The sequence below is a fragment of the Bos grunniens genome, chromosome 28, assembly GCF_055505025.1.
Source record: "Bos grunniens cultivar Pamir isolate PY7600 chromosome 28, Bosgru_T2T1.0, whole genome shotgun sequence".
Classification (NCBI taxonomy): domain Eukaryota; kingdom Metazoa; phylum Chordata; class Mammalia; order Artiodactyla; family Bovidae; genus Bos; species Bos grunniens.
This window is the reverse complement of record NC_141192.1, coordinates 17,672,881-17,692,017: the sequence shown is the minus strand read 5'-3', so window position 1 is coordinate 17,692,017 and position 19,137 is coordinate 17,672,881. Positions and strand designations below refer to the sequence as shown.

The 19,137-nt window shown below is 37.1% G+C and overlaps 1 protein-coding gene across 2 annotated transcripts in view; it reads right to left on the bottom strand.

Moving 5' to 3' along the window:
* MICU1 (mitochondrial calcium uptake 1) overlaps nt 1–19,137 on the bottom strand; it is a 227,770-nt gene that overhangs the window by 113,974 nt on the left and 94,659 nt on the right. For both annotated transcript variants that reach the window (XM_086382117.1, XM_086382116.1), the window contains one exon: nt 17,161–17,275. In XM_086382117.1, coding sequence (XP_086238243.1) covers nt 17,161–17,275 — 115 coding nt within the window. The remainder of the gene's footprint in view (nt 1–17,160; nt 17,276–19,137) is intronic.

The window sequence follows — 19,137 nt, the reverse complement described above, 5'->3', positions numbered from 1 at the left end:
GAGAAGTCACATCCCAAATATTCTTTCACTGAAATATTTTTGGAATGATTACTATTAGTAGGATGCTGTGTTAGGTACTTTGGGGATACAAAGCCACACAGCAGAGTTCCTAATTTCAAGATATTATTCAGTGATACCATAACCACTGTCTAAACTTGCATTAATTAGAGAGTTTTTCAAATTAACAAATACCTCTGGAGCTGTTACAAGGAATCATAATTCATTCACAATTCAATGTAAAAAAATTTTTTTAATTCTGATTTTTAAAACAACTAGAATCTTAGCTGAGATATAGGAGAAAATTCTGATGTGAAGAGTGAAGGGAGAAGAAGAAACAATGTGACAGGTTAGGGTACTTTCTAGAAGGCAGAGAATTTAGCTATATTGGAGTTTTACTTTTCTTGCTCCAGGAATTTTCTCCCATTGATAAATGAGATCTAAAGCGGAAGGAAGCCTTCCCTTGTTAGGCCTTTGCTCCCAAGGTCCTAAGGAGCAGAGATGGAAAAACAAGGGCAGACCTCTTTCTTTTCTCTCTTTCAGAGCTCCTATATATGAATCTCATATATCATAAAAAGCGGCTCCATGGGAAAAGAGGCAGAAAGCTTTACAGGCCCACACAAGCCGTTCAAGAGAGAACAAAGTCTATGCAAACAATAATTTGAGTGGTGGCACCAGCTCATAGAGCATACAGAAAATACTCCTGATCACCTCACTCAATATTCTTTTTAGAAAACAGGCCCATTTGACTATCTGTACTGAAAGGGCAGAGCTCTCTAGAAATCCTGCGATCTCAATCAGATTTCCATAAGATTTTAAGATAATATTAGAATTTTTAGAATAGAATTTTCAAAACATGAAAATGGATCAATTTAAATAAAACACGAATATGAAAAGGCTAATAACTGATTTCCTCATGGGTATAAAATTATAAAATCTTTCTCAAGACACAGTCAAAACACATTTAGATCTTATCTTTATTGTAAGTCACAATTTACTACTTTAGTCTCTGTTCTCCCCTTGGCTTTATGAACCCTCAGAACAAATCTCAAGCATTGTTCTCAAGGGATAAACTTTGCTTTTGCAAATGAAAAAATTTAATCTAGTAAAGTCACAAGGAGACTTGAGAGAGCTAAATACAAACACCACTTATTTTTTGCTAATGTGAACTAAAATTGTTTTGTGGTTGTTGATACAAAGATGTAAATGCTTCAACTTTCTGTAACAACAGGGTCTACTGAAATGACATAATATTTTCAAGTACATCTGGTTCAAAATGAACTTAACATCATAAATATTTGATATACTTAAATGCATTATTTTATTGTTTTGACAGAAGCTGTACTATTATAAAATCAATGAATTAACCATAAGAAGGGCTATGCTAGAGAAAGAAGTTACTGGTAAACAACACAGTGAGGCACTTTTGGCCTAACAGCATGCTAATGAGTATTTCTGAAGTTCTAAGCACTTTTTATAGGGTAAAACAACACTGAATAAGATCAACCATTTTCTTCTTTGTTTTACCCTTCATAAGGACAATTAGGCAACAACAGAAAATCCTGAGACATAAAAATTACATGTGCTCGTACCCAGTTGCTAAGTCATGTCCGACTCTTTTGCTCACCAGGTACATCGGATTTTCCAGGCAAGAATACTGGAATGGGTTACCATTTCCTTCTCCAGGGGATCTTCCTGATTCAGGGACTGAACCCATGTCACCTGCACTGGCAGGCAGATTCTTTACCACTGAGCCACCTGAGAAGCATCAGTCAGTTCAGTTCAGTCGTCAGTCGTGTGTGACTCTTTGTGACCCTACATCACGCCAGGCTTGTCTGTCCATCACCAACCCCTGGAGCTTGCTCAAACTCATGTCCATCAAGTCAGTGACGCCATCCAACCATCTCATCCTCTGTCGTCCCCTTCTCTTCCCGCCTTCAGTCTTTCCCAGCATCAGGGTCATTCCCAATGAGTCAGTTCTTCACATTAGGTGGCCAAAGTATTGGAGTTTCAGTTTCAGCATCAGTCCTTCCAATGAATATTCAGGACTGAGTTCCTTTAGGATTTGACTGGTTGGATCTCCTTGCAGTCCAAGGGACTCTCAAAAGTCTTCTCCAACACCACAGTTCTAAAGCATCAATTATTTGGGGCTCAGCTTTCTTTATAGTTCAACTCTCACATCCATACATGACCACTGGAAAAACCATAGCTTTGACCAGACAGACCTTTGTTGGCAAAGTAATATCTCTGCTCTTTAATACGCTATCTAGGTTGGTCACAGCTTTTTTTCCAAGGAACAAACGTCTTTTAATCTCATGGCTACAGTCACCATTTGCTGTGATTTTGGAGCTCAAGAAAATAGAGTCTGTCACTATTTCCATTGTTTTACCATCTATTTGCCATGAAGTGATGGGATCAGATGCCATGAACTTAATTTTTTGAACGCTGAGTTTTAAGCCAACTTTTTCACTCTCCTCTTTCACTTTCATCAAGAGGCTTTTTAGTTCCTTTTCACTTTCTGCCACAAGGGTGGTGTCATCTGCATATCTGAGGTTATTGATATTTCTCCCAGCAATCTTGATTCCAGCTTGCACTTCATCCAGCCTGGCATTTCGCGTTATGTACTCTTCTATTAAGTTAAAATAAGCAGGGTGACAATATACAGCCTTTCCCAATGTGGAACCAGTCCGTTGTTCATGTCCAGTTCTAACTGTTACTTCTTGACCTGTATACAGATTTCTCAGCAGGCAAGTAAGGTGGTCTGGTATTCCCATCTCTTGAAGAATTTTCCACAGTTTGTTGTGATCTACACAAAGGCTTTGGCATAATCAATAAAGCAGAAGTAGATATTTTTCTGGAACTCTCTTGCTTTTTCTATGATCCAACAGATGTTGGCAATTTGATCTCTGGTTCCTCTGCCTTTTCTAAACCCAGGTTGAACATCTGGAAGTTCACGATTCATGTACTGTTGAAGCCTGGCTTGAAGAACTTTGAGCATTACTTTGCTGGCCTGTGAGATAAGTGTAGTCGTGTGGTAGTTTGAACATTCTTTGGCATTGCCCTTCTTTGGGACTGGAATGAAAACACCTTTCCCAGTCCTGTGGCCACTGCTGAGTTTTCCAAAATTGCTGGCATACTGAGGGCAGCACTTTCACAGCATCATCTTTTAGGATTTGAAATAGCTCAATTGGAATTCCATCACTTCCACTAACTTTGTTCACAGTGATGCTTCCTAAGGCCCACTTGACTTTGGATTCCAGGATGTCTGGCTGTAGGTGAGTGATCACACCATCATGGTTATCTGGGTCATGAAGATCTTTTTTGTATAGTTCTTCCATGTATTCTTGCCACCTCTTCTTAATATCTTTAGCTTTTGTTAAGTCCATACCATTTCTGTCTTTTATTGTGTCCATCTTTGCATGAAATGTTCCCTGGTATCTCGAATTTTCTTTAAGAGATCTCTAGTCTTTCCCATTCTACTGTTTTCCTCTATTTCTTTGCACTGATCACTGAGGAAGGCTTTCTTTATCTCTCCTTGCTATTCTTTGGAACTCTGCATTCAAATGAGTATATCTTTCCTTTCCTCCTTTGCCTTTAGCTTCTCTTCTTTTCATAGCTATTTGTAAGGCCTCCTCAGACAACCATTTTGTCTTTTTCCATTTCTTTTTCTTGGGGATGGTCTTGATCACTGCCTCCTGTATAATGTCACAAACCTCTGCCCATAGTTCTTTAGGTACTCTGTCTTTCAGATCTAATTGTAAGGGATTTGATTTAGGTCATACCTGAATGGTCTAGTGGTTTTCCCTATTTTCTTCAAATTACATCTGAATTTGGCAATAAGGAGTTCATGATCTGAGCCACAGTCAGCTCCCCATTTTGTTTTTGCTGATTGAGAAGCACAGAAAATAGTTAAACCAAATTTTCTCTATAACTTCTCTAACTATAATATGGCAATAAAAAAGATTTGTTAATAGATTTCAGTATGTTGCTGTGCCCATATTTTCCAACAGATCACTCAACCTGAAAAACTTATTTTGAGATATAACTTCTATAACATTTTCATTAGCCAGAATGGCACTGATCAATATTACTACCTCCAAGTCACATACACTGTGATCAGTTCTTGACTTCAATATAGCAAGAGAAATAAAATATTATAAGCTTTCACTTGAATGATGCTGTAATTTCCCAAAAGGTTTGTATATTTGTGAGAAAGATGCATCACAATGGGGATAACTGTTAGTAAGTCAAATTCTCCTATAGTGAAAACCCACTTAATTAAATTTCTCCACTAATTCCTCCAAATCTAAAGAAGAAATCAAAAGCAGAACATATTGACTTATGCCTGATTTTCATTATGTCTCCTCTTAGGTACTGAACACATTGTACCAGTTCTTGCTTTTGATTTTTCTGGTGGCTTTTCAAAGATTAATAGTGCATAGTAAGATTGCTTACAAATAATCCACTTTTGATCATTTTATTATTGCCTCCATAAGCTATCTAAAACATGGGTCTAGATAGCCCACAGCGTCAATAACTTTATTTAGAAAATATATGAACACAAGGAACATATGTAAATATTTCAACCTGTCAATGGCCAAGATCCAGATTCTAAGTTATGTTATGATAATGTAGTGAATCTTAGTATTAGCTATGAATGATCCAAATCAATAAATAATATATAGCATTCTAGATAAATCTAGATGACTTTTCTTTATATCAAGTTATAAGTCTCTGACTTCAATTACAGGATTTAAGACCACCAGCTAATGTAGGTGGTGAGTCCAGAGTACTAAGCCATTAATAAACCATGCTTTGGCATTCTCATTCAATTTCAGTTAACCTAGTTTAAGGATCAAAGCCTCTTTGGAAATTATTTAATAATAATAATAATAATTATTAGTCTTTATCATGCCTGGAATGAATCTAAATTTATTTTATCAGTGAGCAGTTATTTAGTAAATACTTAGTATTCCACTTAATACAGATGCTATGGCTCATGTTTGACAATTGTTCAAGTTAATCCATCAAACCTCATCAGACAGATAAAGTATGAAACAATAAAATCTATAAATTAGGGTAAGAGGGGGATACAAATAATTTAATTCTGAATTATAAGAAAGCTTATAATTATATTTCTCATATAATTATATTTCTTCATTTAGAAGTAGGTTAGCTTAAAAACATATTTTCCTCACTCCACTGGTACTGGATGTGGACTGAGGACATCAACAGCTAAAAGAACTGTTCTCAACTCAGGATATAAACAGTAGAGTCTTCTGTTTTACAAACTTCATTTCAGAGAAGACTGAAAAAAAAACAATCCTTGCTTTGTTACTTTGCCACAATGCTTTATATATAGTAGATAAGTTTGTAATTAATATCACTACAAATCTATAACAAATAATCATTACAAACCTATGCTCACTGTCAAGCAGTTACATTCTAGGTAGGAAGATGGACAATAAAGAAGATATATCAATTATCCACTTCTGGGTATTTATCTGGAGAACACAAAAATACTAATTTTAAAAGATAAGGGTATCCCTATGTTCAATGCAGCATTATTCACAATGGCCAAGCCACAGAAACAACCTACGTGTCCACTGATGGATGAATGGATAAAGAAGATGTGGTATACATACATGCATGCGCACACACACACACACACACACAAAATGGAACATAACTCAGTCATAAAGGAAGGTAAAATCTTGCCACTTGTGACAACCTTGGACCTTGAGGGTATTATGCTAAGTGAAGTAATTCAGATGGAGTAAGACAAATATCAAATTATTTCATTCACATGTGGAATCTAAAAAAAAGCAAAATGAAATTCAGAGAGAACATACTAGAGGTTACCAGAGGGGAAAGGGGTTGAAGGGTAGGTGAAATAGGTAAAGCGGGTTAATTATACATGGTGACGGATGATAACTAGACTTGTAATAGTGATCACTTTGTAGTGTATATAAGATTTTGAATTATAATGCTGAACACCTGAAACTCATATAATTTTTTAGGAAAGAAAATAAATCAATTATATAGAATGTGAAATTAAAAGACACTTGCTCCTTAGAAGAAAAGCTATGACCAACCTAAACAGCATATTAAAAAGCAGAGATGTTACTTTGCCAACAAAGGTCTGTCTAGTCAAAGCTATGGTTTTTCCAGTAGTCATGTATGGATGTGAGAGTTGGACTATAAAGAAGGCTGAGCATCCAAGAATTGATGCTTTTGAACTGTGTTGTTGGAGAAGACTCTTGAGAGTGCCTTGGACTGCAAAGAGACTCCCTTGGACTGCAAGGAGATCCAACCAGTCAGTCCTAAAGGAAATCAGTCCTGAATATTCATTGGAAGGACTGATGCTGAAGCTGAAACTCCAATATTCTGGCACCTGATGAGAAGAACTGACTCACTGGAAAAGACCTTGATGCTGGGAAAGACTGAAGGCACGAGAAGGGGACAACAGAAGATGAGATGGTTGGATGGCATCACTGACTCAATGGACATGAGTTTGAGTAAGCTCTGGGAGTTGGTGATGGACAGAGAAGCCTGGCGTGCTGCAGTCCATGGGGTCACAAAGAGTTGGACACGACTGAGTGACTGAACAAAACTAAACTGATATAGAATGTGAAATCATGACAAATGCCAAGGAGAAAAAAGAGAGCAAAAGAGGGATTTAGGAGATGTGTATGTGTAAGTGTGTGTGTATGACAGGATAAAAGGTATTTAAAATTTTAGGCTGGCCAGAGAAGGCACCCATTATCCAAAGTACATACAGAGAAGAGTGAGAAATTTATGTCACTGCTTATTATAAGCACAAGATATTGCTGCCAAATTGGTTGTTATTCTGGGTGTGAGTCAAAAAAATTCTTGTTTAGCTAAAAAATGAAACTTCTAAAATTGATAGCAAATTCTTGAACACCACTGATTCTATTAATTTTGAAAAAAAAAAAAACCCAGATAATTAGAAATACAACAGTCTTGTATTATATGGGTTATGCTGTTCACATTGCTCTAGCTGGTTTTCCATTAGAAATCTGAAGAATGGTCCATGTTGTTCATTAGAGTAACAGATGAATAAATACGCTAACGTATTCTCCAAGGCCCAAGCTACTCCTTAGCAAAGCTTTTGGTGTTTAAAGGATTGCATTTCGATTAACAAGCGGGGGCTGGGCAGGGAGGCGCAGCGCGGGCTGCATCGCTTAGAGTAAGAATCTGGCCTGAATACCCTGAGCACTATCTGAGCGAAATAATTTGGGCTAACAAACCAGACTGTGGGATATCTACTACGCGAAAAGCCAGCCCCAACCTAAGACCGCCAGGCCCGTGCACGGAACAAAGAATTGAACAGAGATAGCCGGCTGCAGACCTTCCCCCTCCGGTGATAGGCAGCCAGAGCTGGAAGGGGGCAATCGCAGCCCCAGAGAGACATTATCTATAAAACTGTAAGCAGGCTTCTTTGCTAACTAAAACTTCTTGGGGGTCTGGACGGTTAACATCTGCCTAAGAAGGTGCGCCGGTTTTGCGCCCAGATAACCGAGTGGCGGGGAGGCGATAAGTCGCAGCATTGGCGCTCGCCAAACACCTCATCACTTGAGCTGCTCGGACCTGGGAAGAGCACAATACTCAGGCCCAACTGAGTCTGCGCCTCTGAGGACTATTCGAGTGCCTGAACCTGAGCGGCTTGGACCTGGGAGGTACATGCAACCCAGGGCCAGCCTTGGATTGTTCCCGGCGGAACAACCTAGAGCCCGAGCAGTGTGGGCAGGGAGGCTACACGCGCAGTGAGCGGGGGCAGACCCAGTGTGGCTGAGGCACTGCGAGCGCACGCCAGTGTTATTTGCTTGCAGCATCCCTCCCTCCCTCCCCACAGCGCGACTGAACAAAGAGAAGAAATACAGTTCCACCCATCAGAACACTGACACAAGCTTCCCTAACCAGGAAACCTTGACAAGCCACCTGTACAAACCCACACACAGTGAGGAATAGCCACAATAAAGAGAACTCCACAAACTGCCAGAATACAGAAAGGACACCCCATACTCAGCAATTTAAACAAGATGAAGAGACAGAGGAATAGCCAGCAGATAAAGGAACAGGATAAATGCCCACCAAACCAAACAAAAGAGGAAGAGATAGGGAATCTACCTGATAAAGAATTCCGAATAATGATAGTGAAATTGATCCAAAATCTAGAAATTAAAATGGAATCACAGATAAATAGCTTGGAGACAAGGATTGAGAAGATGCAAGAAAGGTTTAACAAGGACCTAGAAGAAATAAAAAAGAGTCAATATACAATGAATAATGCAATAAATGAAATTAAAAACACTCTGGAGGCAACAAATAGTAGAATAACAGAGGCAGAAGATAGGATTAGTGAATTAGAAGATAGAATGGTAGAAATAAATGAATCAGAGAGAATAAAAGAAAAACGAATTAAAAGAAATGAGGACAATCTCAGAGACCTCCAGGACAATATTAAACGCTACAACATTCGAATCATAGGGGTTCCAGAAGAAGAAGACAAAAAGAAAGACCATGAGAAAATACTTGAGGAGATAATAGTTGAAAACTTCCCTAAACTGGGGAAGGAAATAATCACCCAAGTCCAAGAAACCCAGAGAATCCCAAACAGGATAAACCCAAGGCGAAACACCCCAAGACACATATTACTCAAATTAACAAAGATCAAACACAAAGAACAAATATTAAAAGCAGCAAGGGAAAAACAACAAATAACACACAAGGGAATTCCCATAAGGATAACAGCTGATCTTTCAATAGAAACTCTTCAAGCCAGGAGGGAATGGCAAGACATACTTAAAATGATGAAAGAAAATAACCTACAGCCCAGATTATTGTACCCAGCAAGGATTTCATTCAAGTATGAAGGAGAAATCAAAAGCTTCTCAGATAAGCAAAAGCTGAGAGAATTCTGCACCACCAAACCAGCTCTACAACAAATACTAAAGGATATTCTCTAGACAGGAAACACAAAAATGGTGTATAAATTCGAACCCCAAACAATAAAGTAAATGGCAACGGGATCATACTTATCAGTAATTACCTTAAACGTAAATGGGTTGAATGCCCCAACCAAAAGACAAAGACTGGCTGAATGGATACAAAAACAAGACCCCTACATATGTTGTCTACAGGAGACCCACCTCAAAACAGGGGACACATACAGACTGAAAGTGAAGGGCTGGAAAAAGATTTTCCATGCAAATAGGGACCAAAAGAAAGCAGGAGTAGCAATACTCATATCAGATAAAATAGACTTTAAAACAAAGGCTGTGAAAAGAGACAAAGAAGGTCACTACATAATGATCAAAGGATCAATCCAAGAAGAAGATATAACAATTATATATGCACCCAACACGGGAGCACCGCAGTATGTAAGACAAATGCTAACAAGTATGAAAGGAGAAATTAACAATAACACAATAATAGTGGGAGACTTTAATACCCCACTCACACCTATGGATAGATCAACTAAACAGAAAATTAATAAGGAAACACAAACTTTAAACGATACAATAGACCAGTTAGACCTAATTGATATCTATAGGACATTTCATCCCAAAACAATGAATTTCACCTTTTTCTCAAGCGCACATGGAACCTTCTCCAGGATAGATCACATCCTGGGCCATAAAGCTAGCCTTGGTAAATTCAAAAAAATAGAAATCATTCCAAGCATCTTTTCTGACCACAATGCAGTAAGATTAGATCTCAATTACAGGAGAAAAACTATTAAAAATTCCAACATATGGAGGCTGAACAACACGCTGCTGAATAACCAACAAATCACAGAAGAAATCAAAAAAGAAATCAAAATTTGCATAGAAACGAATGAAAATGAAAACACAACAACCCAAAACCTGTGGGACACAGTAAAAGCAGTCCTAAGGGGAAAGTTCATAGCAATACAGGCACACCTCAAGAAACAAGAAAAAAGTCAAATAAATAACCTAACTCTACACCTCAAACAACTAGAAAAGGAAGAAATGAAGAACCCCAGGGTTAGTAGAGGGAAAGAAATCTTAAAAATTAGAGCAGAAATAAATGCAAAAGAAACAAAAGAGACCATAGCAAAAATCAACAAAGCCAAAAGCTGGTTCTTTGAAAGGATAAATAAAATTGACAAACCATTAGCCAGACTCATCAAGAAACAAAGGGAGAAAAATCAAATCAATAAAATTAGAAATGACAGTGGAGAGATCACAACAGACAACATAGAAATACAAAGGATCATAAGAGACTATTATCAACAATTATATGCCAATAAAATGGACAACGAGGAAGAAATGGACAAATTCTTAGAAAAGTACAACTTTCCAAAACTCGACCAGGAAGAAATAGAAAACCTTAACAGACCCATCACAAGCATGGAAATTGAAACTGTAATCAAAAATCTTCCAGCAAACAAAAGCCCAGGTCCAGACGGCTTCACAGCTGAATTCTACCAAAAATTTAGAGAAGAGCTAACACCTATCCTGCTCAAACTCTTCCAGAAAATTGCAGAGGAAGGTAAACTTCCAAACTCATTCTATGAGGCCACCATCACCCTAATACCAAAACCTGACAAAGATGCCACAAAAAAAGAAAACTATAGGCCAATATCACTGATGAACATAGATGCAAAAATCCTAAACAAAATTCTAGCAATCAGAATCCAACAACACATTAAAAAGATCATACACCATGACCAAGTGGGCTTTATCCCAGGGATGCAAGGATTCTTCAATATCCGCAAATCAATCAATGTAATACACCACATTAACAAATTGAAAAACAAAAACCATATGATTATCTCAATAGATGCAGAGAAAGCCTTTGACAAAATTCAACACCCATTTATGATAAAAACTCTCCAGAAAGCAGGAATAGAAGGAACATACCTCAACATAATAAAAGCTATATATGACAAACCCACAGCAAACATTATCCTCAATGGTGAAAAATTGAAAGCATTTCCTCTAAAGTCAGGAACAAAACAAGGGTGCCCACTTTCACCATTACTATTCAACATAGTTTTGGAAGTTTTGGCTACAGCAATCAGAGCAGAAAAAGAAATAAAAGGAATCCAAATTGGAAAAGAAGAAGTAAAACTCTCACTATTTGCAGATGACATGATCCTCTACATAGAAAACCCTAAAGACTCCACCAGAAAATTACTAGAACTAATCAATGATTATAGTAAAGTTGCAGGATATAAAATCAACACACAGAAATCCCTTGCATTCCTATACACTAATAATGAGAAAACAGAAAGAGAAATTAAGGAAACAATTCCATTCACCATTGCAACGAAGAGAATAAAATACTTAGGAATATATCTACCTAAAGAAACTAAAGACCTATATATAGAAAACTATAAAACACTGGTGAAAGAAATCAAAGAGGACACTAATAGATGGAGAAATATACCATGTTCATGGATTGGAAGAATCAATATAGTGAAAATGAGTATACTACCCAAAGCAATTTATAGATTCAATGCAATCCCTATCAAGCTACCAACAGCATTCTTCACAGAGCTAGAACAAATAATTTCACAATTTGTATGGAAATACAAAAAACCTCGTATAGCCAAAGCGATCTTGAGAAAGAAAAATGGAACTGGAGGAATCAACCTACCTGACTTCAGGCTCTACTACAAAGCCACAGTTATCAAGACAGTATGGTACTGGCACAAAGACAGAAATATAGATCAATGGAACAAAATAGAAAGCCCAGAGATAAATCCACGCACATATGGACACCTTATCTTTGACAAAGGAGGCAAGAATATACAGTGGATTAAAGACAATCTCTTTAACAAGTGGTGCTGGGAAATCTGGTCAACCACTTGTTAAAGAATGAAACTAGAACACTTTCTAACACCATATACAAAAATAAACTCAAAATGGATTAAAGATCTCAACATAAGACCAGAAACTATAAAACTCCTAGAGGAGAACATAGGCAAAACACTCTCTGACATACATCACAGCAGGATCCTCTATGACCCACCTCCCAGAATATTGGAAATAAAAGCAAAAATAAACAAATGGGACCTAATTAAACTTAAAAGCTTCTGCACAACAAAGGAAACTATTAGCAAGGTGAAAAGACAGCCTTCAGAATGGGAGAAAATAATAGCAAATGAAGCAACCGACAAACAACTAATCTCAAAAATATACAAGCAACTCCTACAGCTCAACTCCAGAAAAATAAATGACCCAATCAAAAAATGGGCCAAAGATCTAAATAGACATTTCTCCAAAGAAGACATACAGATGGCTAACAAACACTTGAAAAGATGTTCAACATCACTCTTTATCAGAGAAATGCAAATCAAAACCACTATGAGGTACCATTTCACACCAGTCAGAATGGCTGCGATCCAAAAGTCTACAAATAATAAATGCTGGAGAGGGTGTGGAGAAAAGGGAACCCTCTTATACTGTTGGTGGGAATGCAAATTAGTACAGCCACTATGGAGAACAGTGTGGAGATTCCTTAAAAAACTGGAAATAGAACTGCCTTATGATCCAGCAATCCCACTGCTGGGCATACACACTGAGGAAACCAGAAGGGAAAGAGACACGTGTACCCCAATGTTCATTGCAGCACTGTTTATAATAGCCAGGACATGGAAGCAACCTAGATGTCCATCAGCAGATGAATGGATAAGAAAGCTGTGGTACATATACACAATGGAGTATTACTCAGCCATTAAAAAGAATACATTTGAATCAGTTCTAATGAGGTGGATGAAACTGGAGACTATTATACAGAGTGAAGTAAGCCAGAAGGAAAAACATAAATACAGTATACTAACGCATGTATATGGAATTTAGAAAGATGGTATTATAGATGTAGGACAGTACTGTATCATACCTCTGTGAATGTAAAATATCTTCTACCTGCTTTATGATATGTAGTAGTGACTGTGCTTTATCAGATCTGTTTTTAATGACGTTATTCTAGAATGTTTTCTTTCCAGATGATGATTGAGAAACGTAATCAAAAAATGGTGCCAGGTACCACAACAGTAACAGAACTTAGCTGTTTTCTGAGGTTTTGTTTTTTAACTTTTTTTTTTTTTTAATGGAGTGTGCTGGATGTCTCTATAATTTTGTTCAGATGACTGCAGAACTTGGAAAAGCTGTTGCTGCTATTGATGCATAACATACTGCTATTGGTCTTTTTATATAAATAAATAAATCTATATATATATATACATATATATATATAATTTGAATTTTTGGAAACTTTAGCTGTGCTGTCAACTTTGGAAAAAGTATCCCAGTTGTACCGTGTTGGGTTGGCATTGTACAGAAATTAACAGCCATATTGGTCTAGAAACGTTAAACATAATTTTTTCCATTTGTACAGGGGTAACACACTGTATTAAATATGTAAGGTCTTATCTACATGTGTTTGATTACAGAAACTAATAAAGTATTCTCTAAATAAAAAAAAAAAAAAATAAAGGATTGCATTTCCTTTTGCCTGACGACCTTGCAAGAAGTGTATTTAGATGTAACGATTCCTTGTTATTCACAAAAAGGTGGATTCACTGAATGCCTCACTTATCGTTCTAGCAGCAATTAGGACGTGGGAAATAACTGATCTCAATGTCATTTCTGTGGCATATTTCCCTCCATGATGTGTTAAATAAAGTAAACAATGCAGTGCAAAACATACAGATTTTAAGAATGCCTGAACTGCCCATTATCTACAGGAGAGTTTATGACCAGTCTTTCCACAGTTCAGTTTTAGAGAAAGAAGAGGCACTATGGTAGCTTATCACTGCTGAAAATGTGACCACAGCAGTAAAGCCAAGTGACAGAAGCCCATGTGCTGGAGTGGCCTGGGTTCAAGCCCTAAATCATTTTCTTACTGTGGGACTTGAGGCAAGTTTTTTTTTTTTAATATAAATTTATTTATTTTAATTGGAGGCTAATTACTTTACAATATTGTATGGGTTTTGCCATACATTGACATGAATCCACCAAAGGTGTACACGTGTTCCCAATCCTGAACCCCCCTCCCACCTCCCTCCCTGTACCATCCCTCTGGGTCATCCCAGTGCACCAGCCCCAAGCACCCTGGATTATGAATCAAATCTGGACTGGCGATTCGTTTCACGTATGATAATATAGATGTTTCAATGCCATTCTCCCAAATCATCCCATCCTCACCCTCTCCCACAGAGTCTAAAAGACTGTTCTATACATCTATGTCTCTTTTGCTGTCTCGCATACAGGGTTATCGTTACCATCTTTCTAAATTCCATATATATATGTTAGTATACTGTACTGGTGTTTTTCTTTCTGGCTTACTTCACTCTGTATAATAGGCTCCAGTTTCATCCACCTCATTAGAACTGATTCAAATGTATTCTTTTTAATGGCTGAATAATACTCCATTGTGTATATGTACCATAGCTTTCTTATCCGTTCATCTGCTGATGGGCATCTAGGTTGCTTCCATGTCCTGGCTATTATAAACAGTGCTGCGATGAACATTGGGGTACACGTGTCTCTTTCCCTTCTGGTTTCCTCAGTGTGTATGCCCAGCAGTGGGATTGCTGGGTCGTATGGCAGTTCTATTTCCAGTTTTTTAAGCAATCTCCACACAGTTCTCCATAGTGGCTGTACTAGTTTGCATTCCCACCAACAGTGTAAGAGGGTTCGCTTTTCTCCACACCCTCTCCAGCATTTATTGCAAGTTTTTAATTGTTTTGTATGCCTCAATTTCCTCATCTGTAAAATGAAGATAGTAAACTACAAACATTACATGGTTGATATAAGGAAAATGCAGGTGCAATTGAAGTCCTCAAAGAAAAGTATTTGGTGAAATAGCTGAAATTTTTCCAAATTTGATGAAAACTATAAACCCACAGACCCCAAAACTCAAAGAATCCCAAGACAAGCAACACAAGAACACTATACAGAGGTACATAATGAAACGAAAACCAAACAGCCCTGCTAAAAACTACATCAGCGGTTCTCAAACAGGGATTATTCCTCCCCATTCCTACTCCTCTGGGGACATTTGACAAAGACATTTTTGTTTGCAACAACTGGGTGGGGGAGTGTGCATGACTGGCATCTAATGCGCAGAGGCCAGGAACGCTGCTAAACATCCTATAATGGAAAGGACAGCCCTCACAAAAATCAGTTACCCTGCCTAAAACATCAACAGTGCTAAGGCTGAGAAATACGGGGCTTCCCTGGTGGCTCAGATGGTAAAGAGTCTGCCTGCAATGAGGGAAGAGAAATACTAAAAGCATGTAATAATCAAAATGCTTAAAACTAGTGAAAAGAGAAAATCTTAAAAATCATATCCTTATCATATTTTCTCATCCTGAAAAATACAGAAAGTATATGAGATTGTAATATTAAGCATTTTTTGTAAATCACACACCAAGGTTAAGCCAGGAGCTGAGTACGAAGAAGTAAAGGTGTCCAGACCTGTAGAGCTACTTGGAGGGGTTCCCAGTACTCACAAGTCAATGTGACTTTTAAAAAAAAATCTGAATTTAGGGAGCTACACAATGTGCAGTTTCTATCTTCAGCAGAAACTGAAGATTCTGCTCTGTGGTCTTCCTGACACTTAATCATAGGTAAGAAGTGGTGGGGCCAGGATTTGAACTGAAGTCTGTTTTGAAAATGCATCAAAATAATATTAATAATACAAAATATAAGATCATAAATGTGCTTTCAGTTTACTATTTTGGGTCTTCATAAGTTAATATATATCTGTGGGGCTAGAGCACTGGTCCACTACAAATTTTTTTTTTTTTAACTTTACAATATTGTATTGGTTTTGTCATATATCAGCATGAATCTGCCACAGGTATACACGTGTCAATTACTTTGGTACTCAGGGACAGCTGTGGTAAAGCATATTAGTCTATATTTCTTCATTTTTTCTGTCAATTGGAGGAAAGAAGAGTCACAGCTATGGCAAGAACTGTGTATCACTTACTGAAAATTGTTTATAGTTTAAAAAAATTTTTTATGGAATACAGTTGATATACAATGTTGTGTTAGTTTCTGCTATACAGCGAAGTAAATCAGTTACACATATATTCACTTCTTTTCTAGATATTTTTCCCATATAGGTCATTATGGAGTATTGAGAAGAGTTCCCTGTGCTATACAGTAGGTCCTTATTACTTATCTATTTTATATACAGTTGGAGGAGGAAATGGCAAACCACCCCAGTATCCTTGCCTGGAGAATTCCACAGACAGAGGAGCCTGGTGGGCTATAGTCCATGAGGTTGCAAAGAGTTGGACACGATTGAGCGACTAACACACTTATATACAGTAGTATATATGTCAATCCCAATCTCCCAATTTACCCCTCCTCATCCCTTCCCCACTGGAAACCATAAGTTTGGAAAACTGTTTACAGTTTTATCTTTATAGATGACTACTCTGGAGAAGAGTAGAAAGAGGTGCTTATTTTTATTTGGTTCTGTCCTCCATGGGGAAAAAATTGAGAATCACTTCTTTCAAGTATCAGATCTCTTTGGATCAAGTTAGGTGGATTTCAATGGAATGTACACAGAGAGCTAGAGACATACACTTTTTTTCCTGAATGGTTAAAACAAAGTCATACTAAAGGGAAATAATGCTAAGAACACTTACAGTAGCATACTAATCAACAAAACTGTTTAGCCTAGAATAATCAGAAATTCATCAGTGCTCTAAAGGAGTAAAACCTGAGTTTTGTGTTTTAAGAAGTAATCTTCCAAGGTTCAAAAATGAATGTTCAACACAATTAGAACAACTGAGCCAATCATCTTTAGTAAAGGAAATACTAGATTAATATGTGTTTTACTGAGGAAGTATAAACATTAATGAGGGCTAAAGGAGCAGGCAATGTATAAATTATCTTGAGCTTCAAACAGTTAAAAGGTAACTTCGCAGTTGCTTTTTTGTTTTCTTCTAACTTTACCTGGATACTTTATTTTCCTCCCTGTTTTTCTGGGTGGTTCTATATACAAGTTATAGAGAATCCAAAACAAATGAAATTTGATGTAACACCATTCATTAACTTTGCAAACATGTTTTGTTTCCTCCTCCAATCAACTTAACTCTTTTTATAGTCCAGTATGCTACCTGTAAGTGAATAAAAAGTTCATACTTACTCGAAAGAACAGTCGTAAGGAAAATGTAGTCTGAAAAGGATATAAGTCCACATTCTCCAAGGGTGTAAAATATACTGCCTTCATCAGCAAATTTTTCTCGTTCCTGGGCAATTTTCTATTGAATGTATGGGTCCAACCAAAAGATAAAAAGGAGATATAACAGAATGAGAATATAAATAGTTAGAGATGAATGATCATTTATCTGACAGTTTTATGCTATTTATTATAAGCATTTCTCTGATGGCCATTCCAAATTAATGGATCCTTTACAGTTTTTAAGATGATTAAAATTATAAGCAAAAGATGATTTTGTTTATTTGCTCCAACACTGGCTTAATGTGAGCAATGGAAAGTTTTCAGTTTTATGAACTCCTGCCATTTAACATGTAACAGGCCCATTTCAGGTCTGAATTTGTTTCTGAGTTTGAAAAACAATCCACCTTTTTCTATAGAGGTATATAAGGTAGAGAAAAAAAAAAATCAGTTCTAAATACCCAAGAAAAACAACTAATGATTAGAACTAGTGATCAGAAATGAAGAAGTTAGCAACTATTGTCAGCACCCACCCAAATGCTCAGAAAATTAATTTCTGAAATATTAATTTTAACTTTTATCTTATGAACCCCAAGAATCTTAGTTTTTGAAATGTAGAACAGTTTACAGAGTAAATAGCACCTCTGAAATATGTCAAATCAGACATACACATCAAGCTTTAGGCATGATATAATTTAGTCATATTTACTGTTACTTTGGTGGAGGCTCCTAAATTTTAGCTATTTGAAGAAACTCTCCTATAACTTAGTATTAACTCTATGTATGTATTTATTTTCTTTAATCTACAAGCTAACAGAGAGAGTTTGTTAGCTCTCTCAGGTCTCTCTCTCAGAGACAGCTCTGTCAGCTCTCTCTGAGAACCATTCTCAGGTTCAGAAATGGTCTATCCGGGAAGCAGTCTATTTCTGGGTGTTTAAGGGAAACCTACCCCCCCCCCCCCCCCGCCTTTTTCTTTTATAATTCCCTACCAGACCAGAAACTTAAGAGGTGACATCAATGATACTTTCAAAAACTGAAAAGGATCCATGGAAGAGTTAGACTTGAAACTCATTTTTATAAGTTTGACTCACTTTGGACCAACCAAAGAAATTTCAGGAATTATTCTAGGTACCAAAAAAAGGGAGAGGAGGTTTTAAAAACCCAAACCAACAAAGCGCAGTCAAAGTAATATCATGCAAGCACAAAGTAAGCAGCAGCACTGCAAGCATAACCTTGGGAGGAGCATCATGGAAACTAAACCAACAAGCACGACCACACCATCATCCAGGTACACAGCCACCCAATAGGTTACCTCTGTCTAGTGAAGATCCCATCATACACACAAAGGAAAGAAAAGTGGTTAACCAATGGAAGACATGAGGACCAAATGAATCATCATGATCTTCTTAGTAAACCCCCTCAAAATAGCCTCTCCTGGATATTTGCTTATAATATGAAACAGCAACGATGGAAAAGGCAAAAATCCACAGTTGAATGCCAACGAAGCAGTAAGAGGTTTTGATGGCAGTTTCTACTTAGGAAAGGGCTTCTCTGACTCATTTGTGATGGGCAGAAAGCCTGGTCTGGCCTAACAGCATTTAGAGATTACTTGCTTGAGCCAAAACCAAAAATGAGCCCACAGTCCAATTAAGGTTAGACCTCATATCACACTTGATCTTTTACCAACAGATTAAATACAAATTTCAGACAAAAAAAGGCTACTGGATGAAAAGAGAAGCAAAGTTGTTCACTGGCAAGTTAATATTTTAATTTCTCAAAAGAAAATTGTACATTTTTTAACATTATCCAAGATACTGCAAAGGAAAAGCATGTGAACTAGAAAAAAATACACAAAATGAGAATAGGCTGTCAAAGGCATACAATCTTACTTGTTAGAATAAATATCAATAGAAGCTGAGTAACCCATATTAATTATGTAATAAT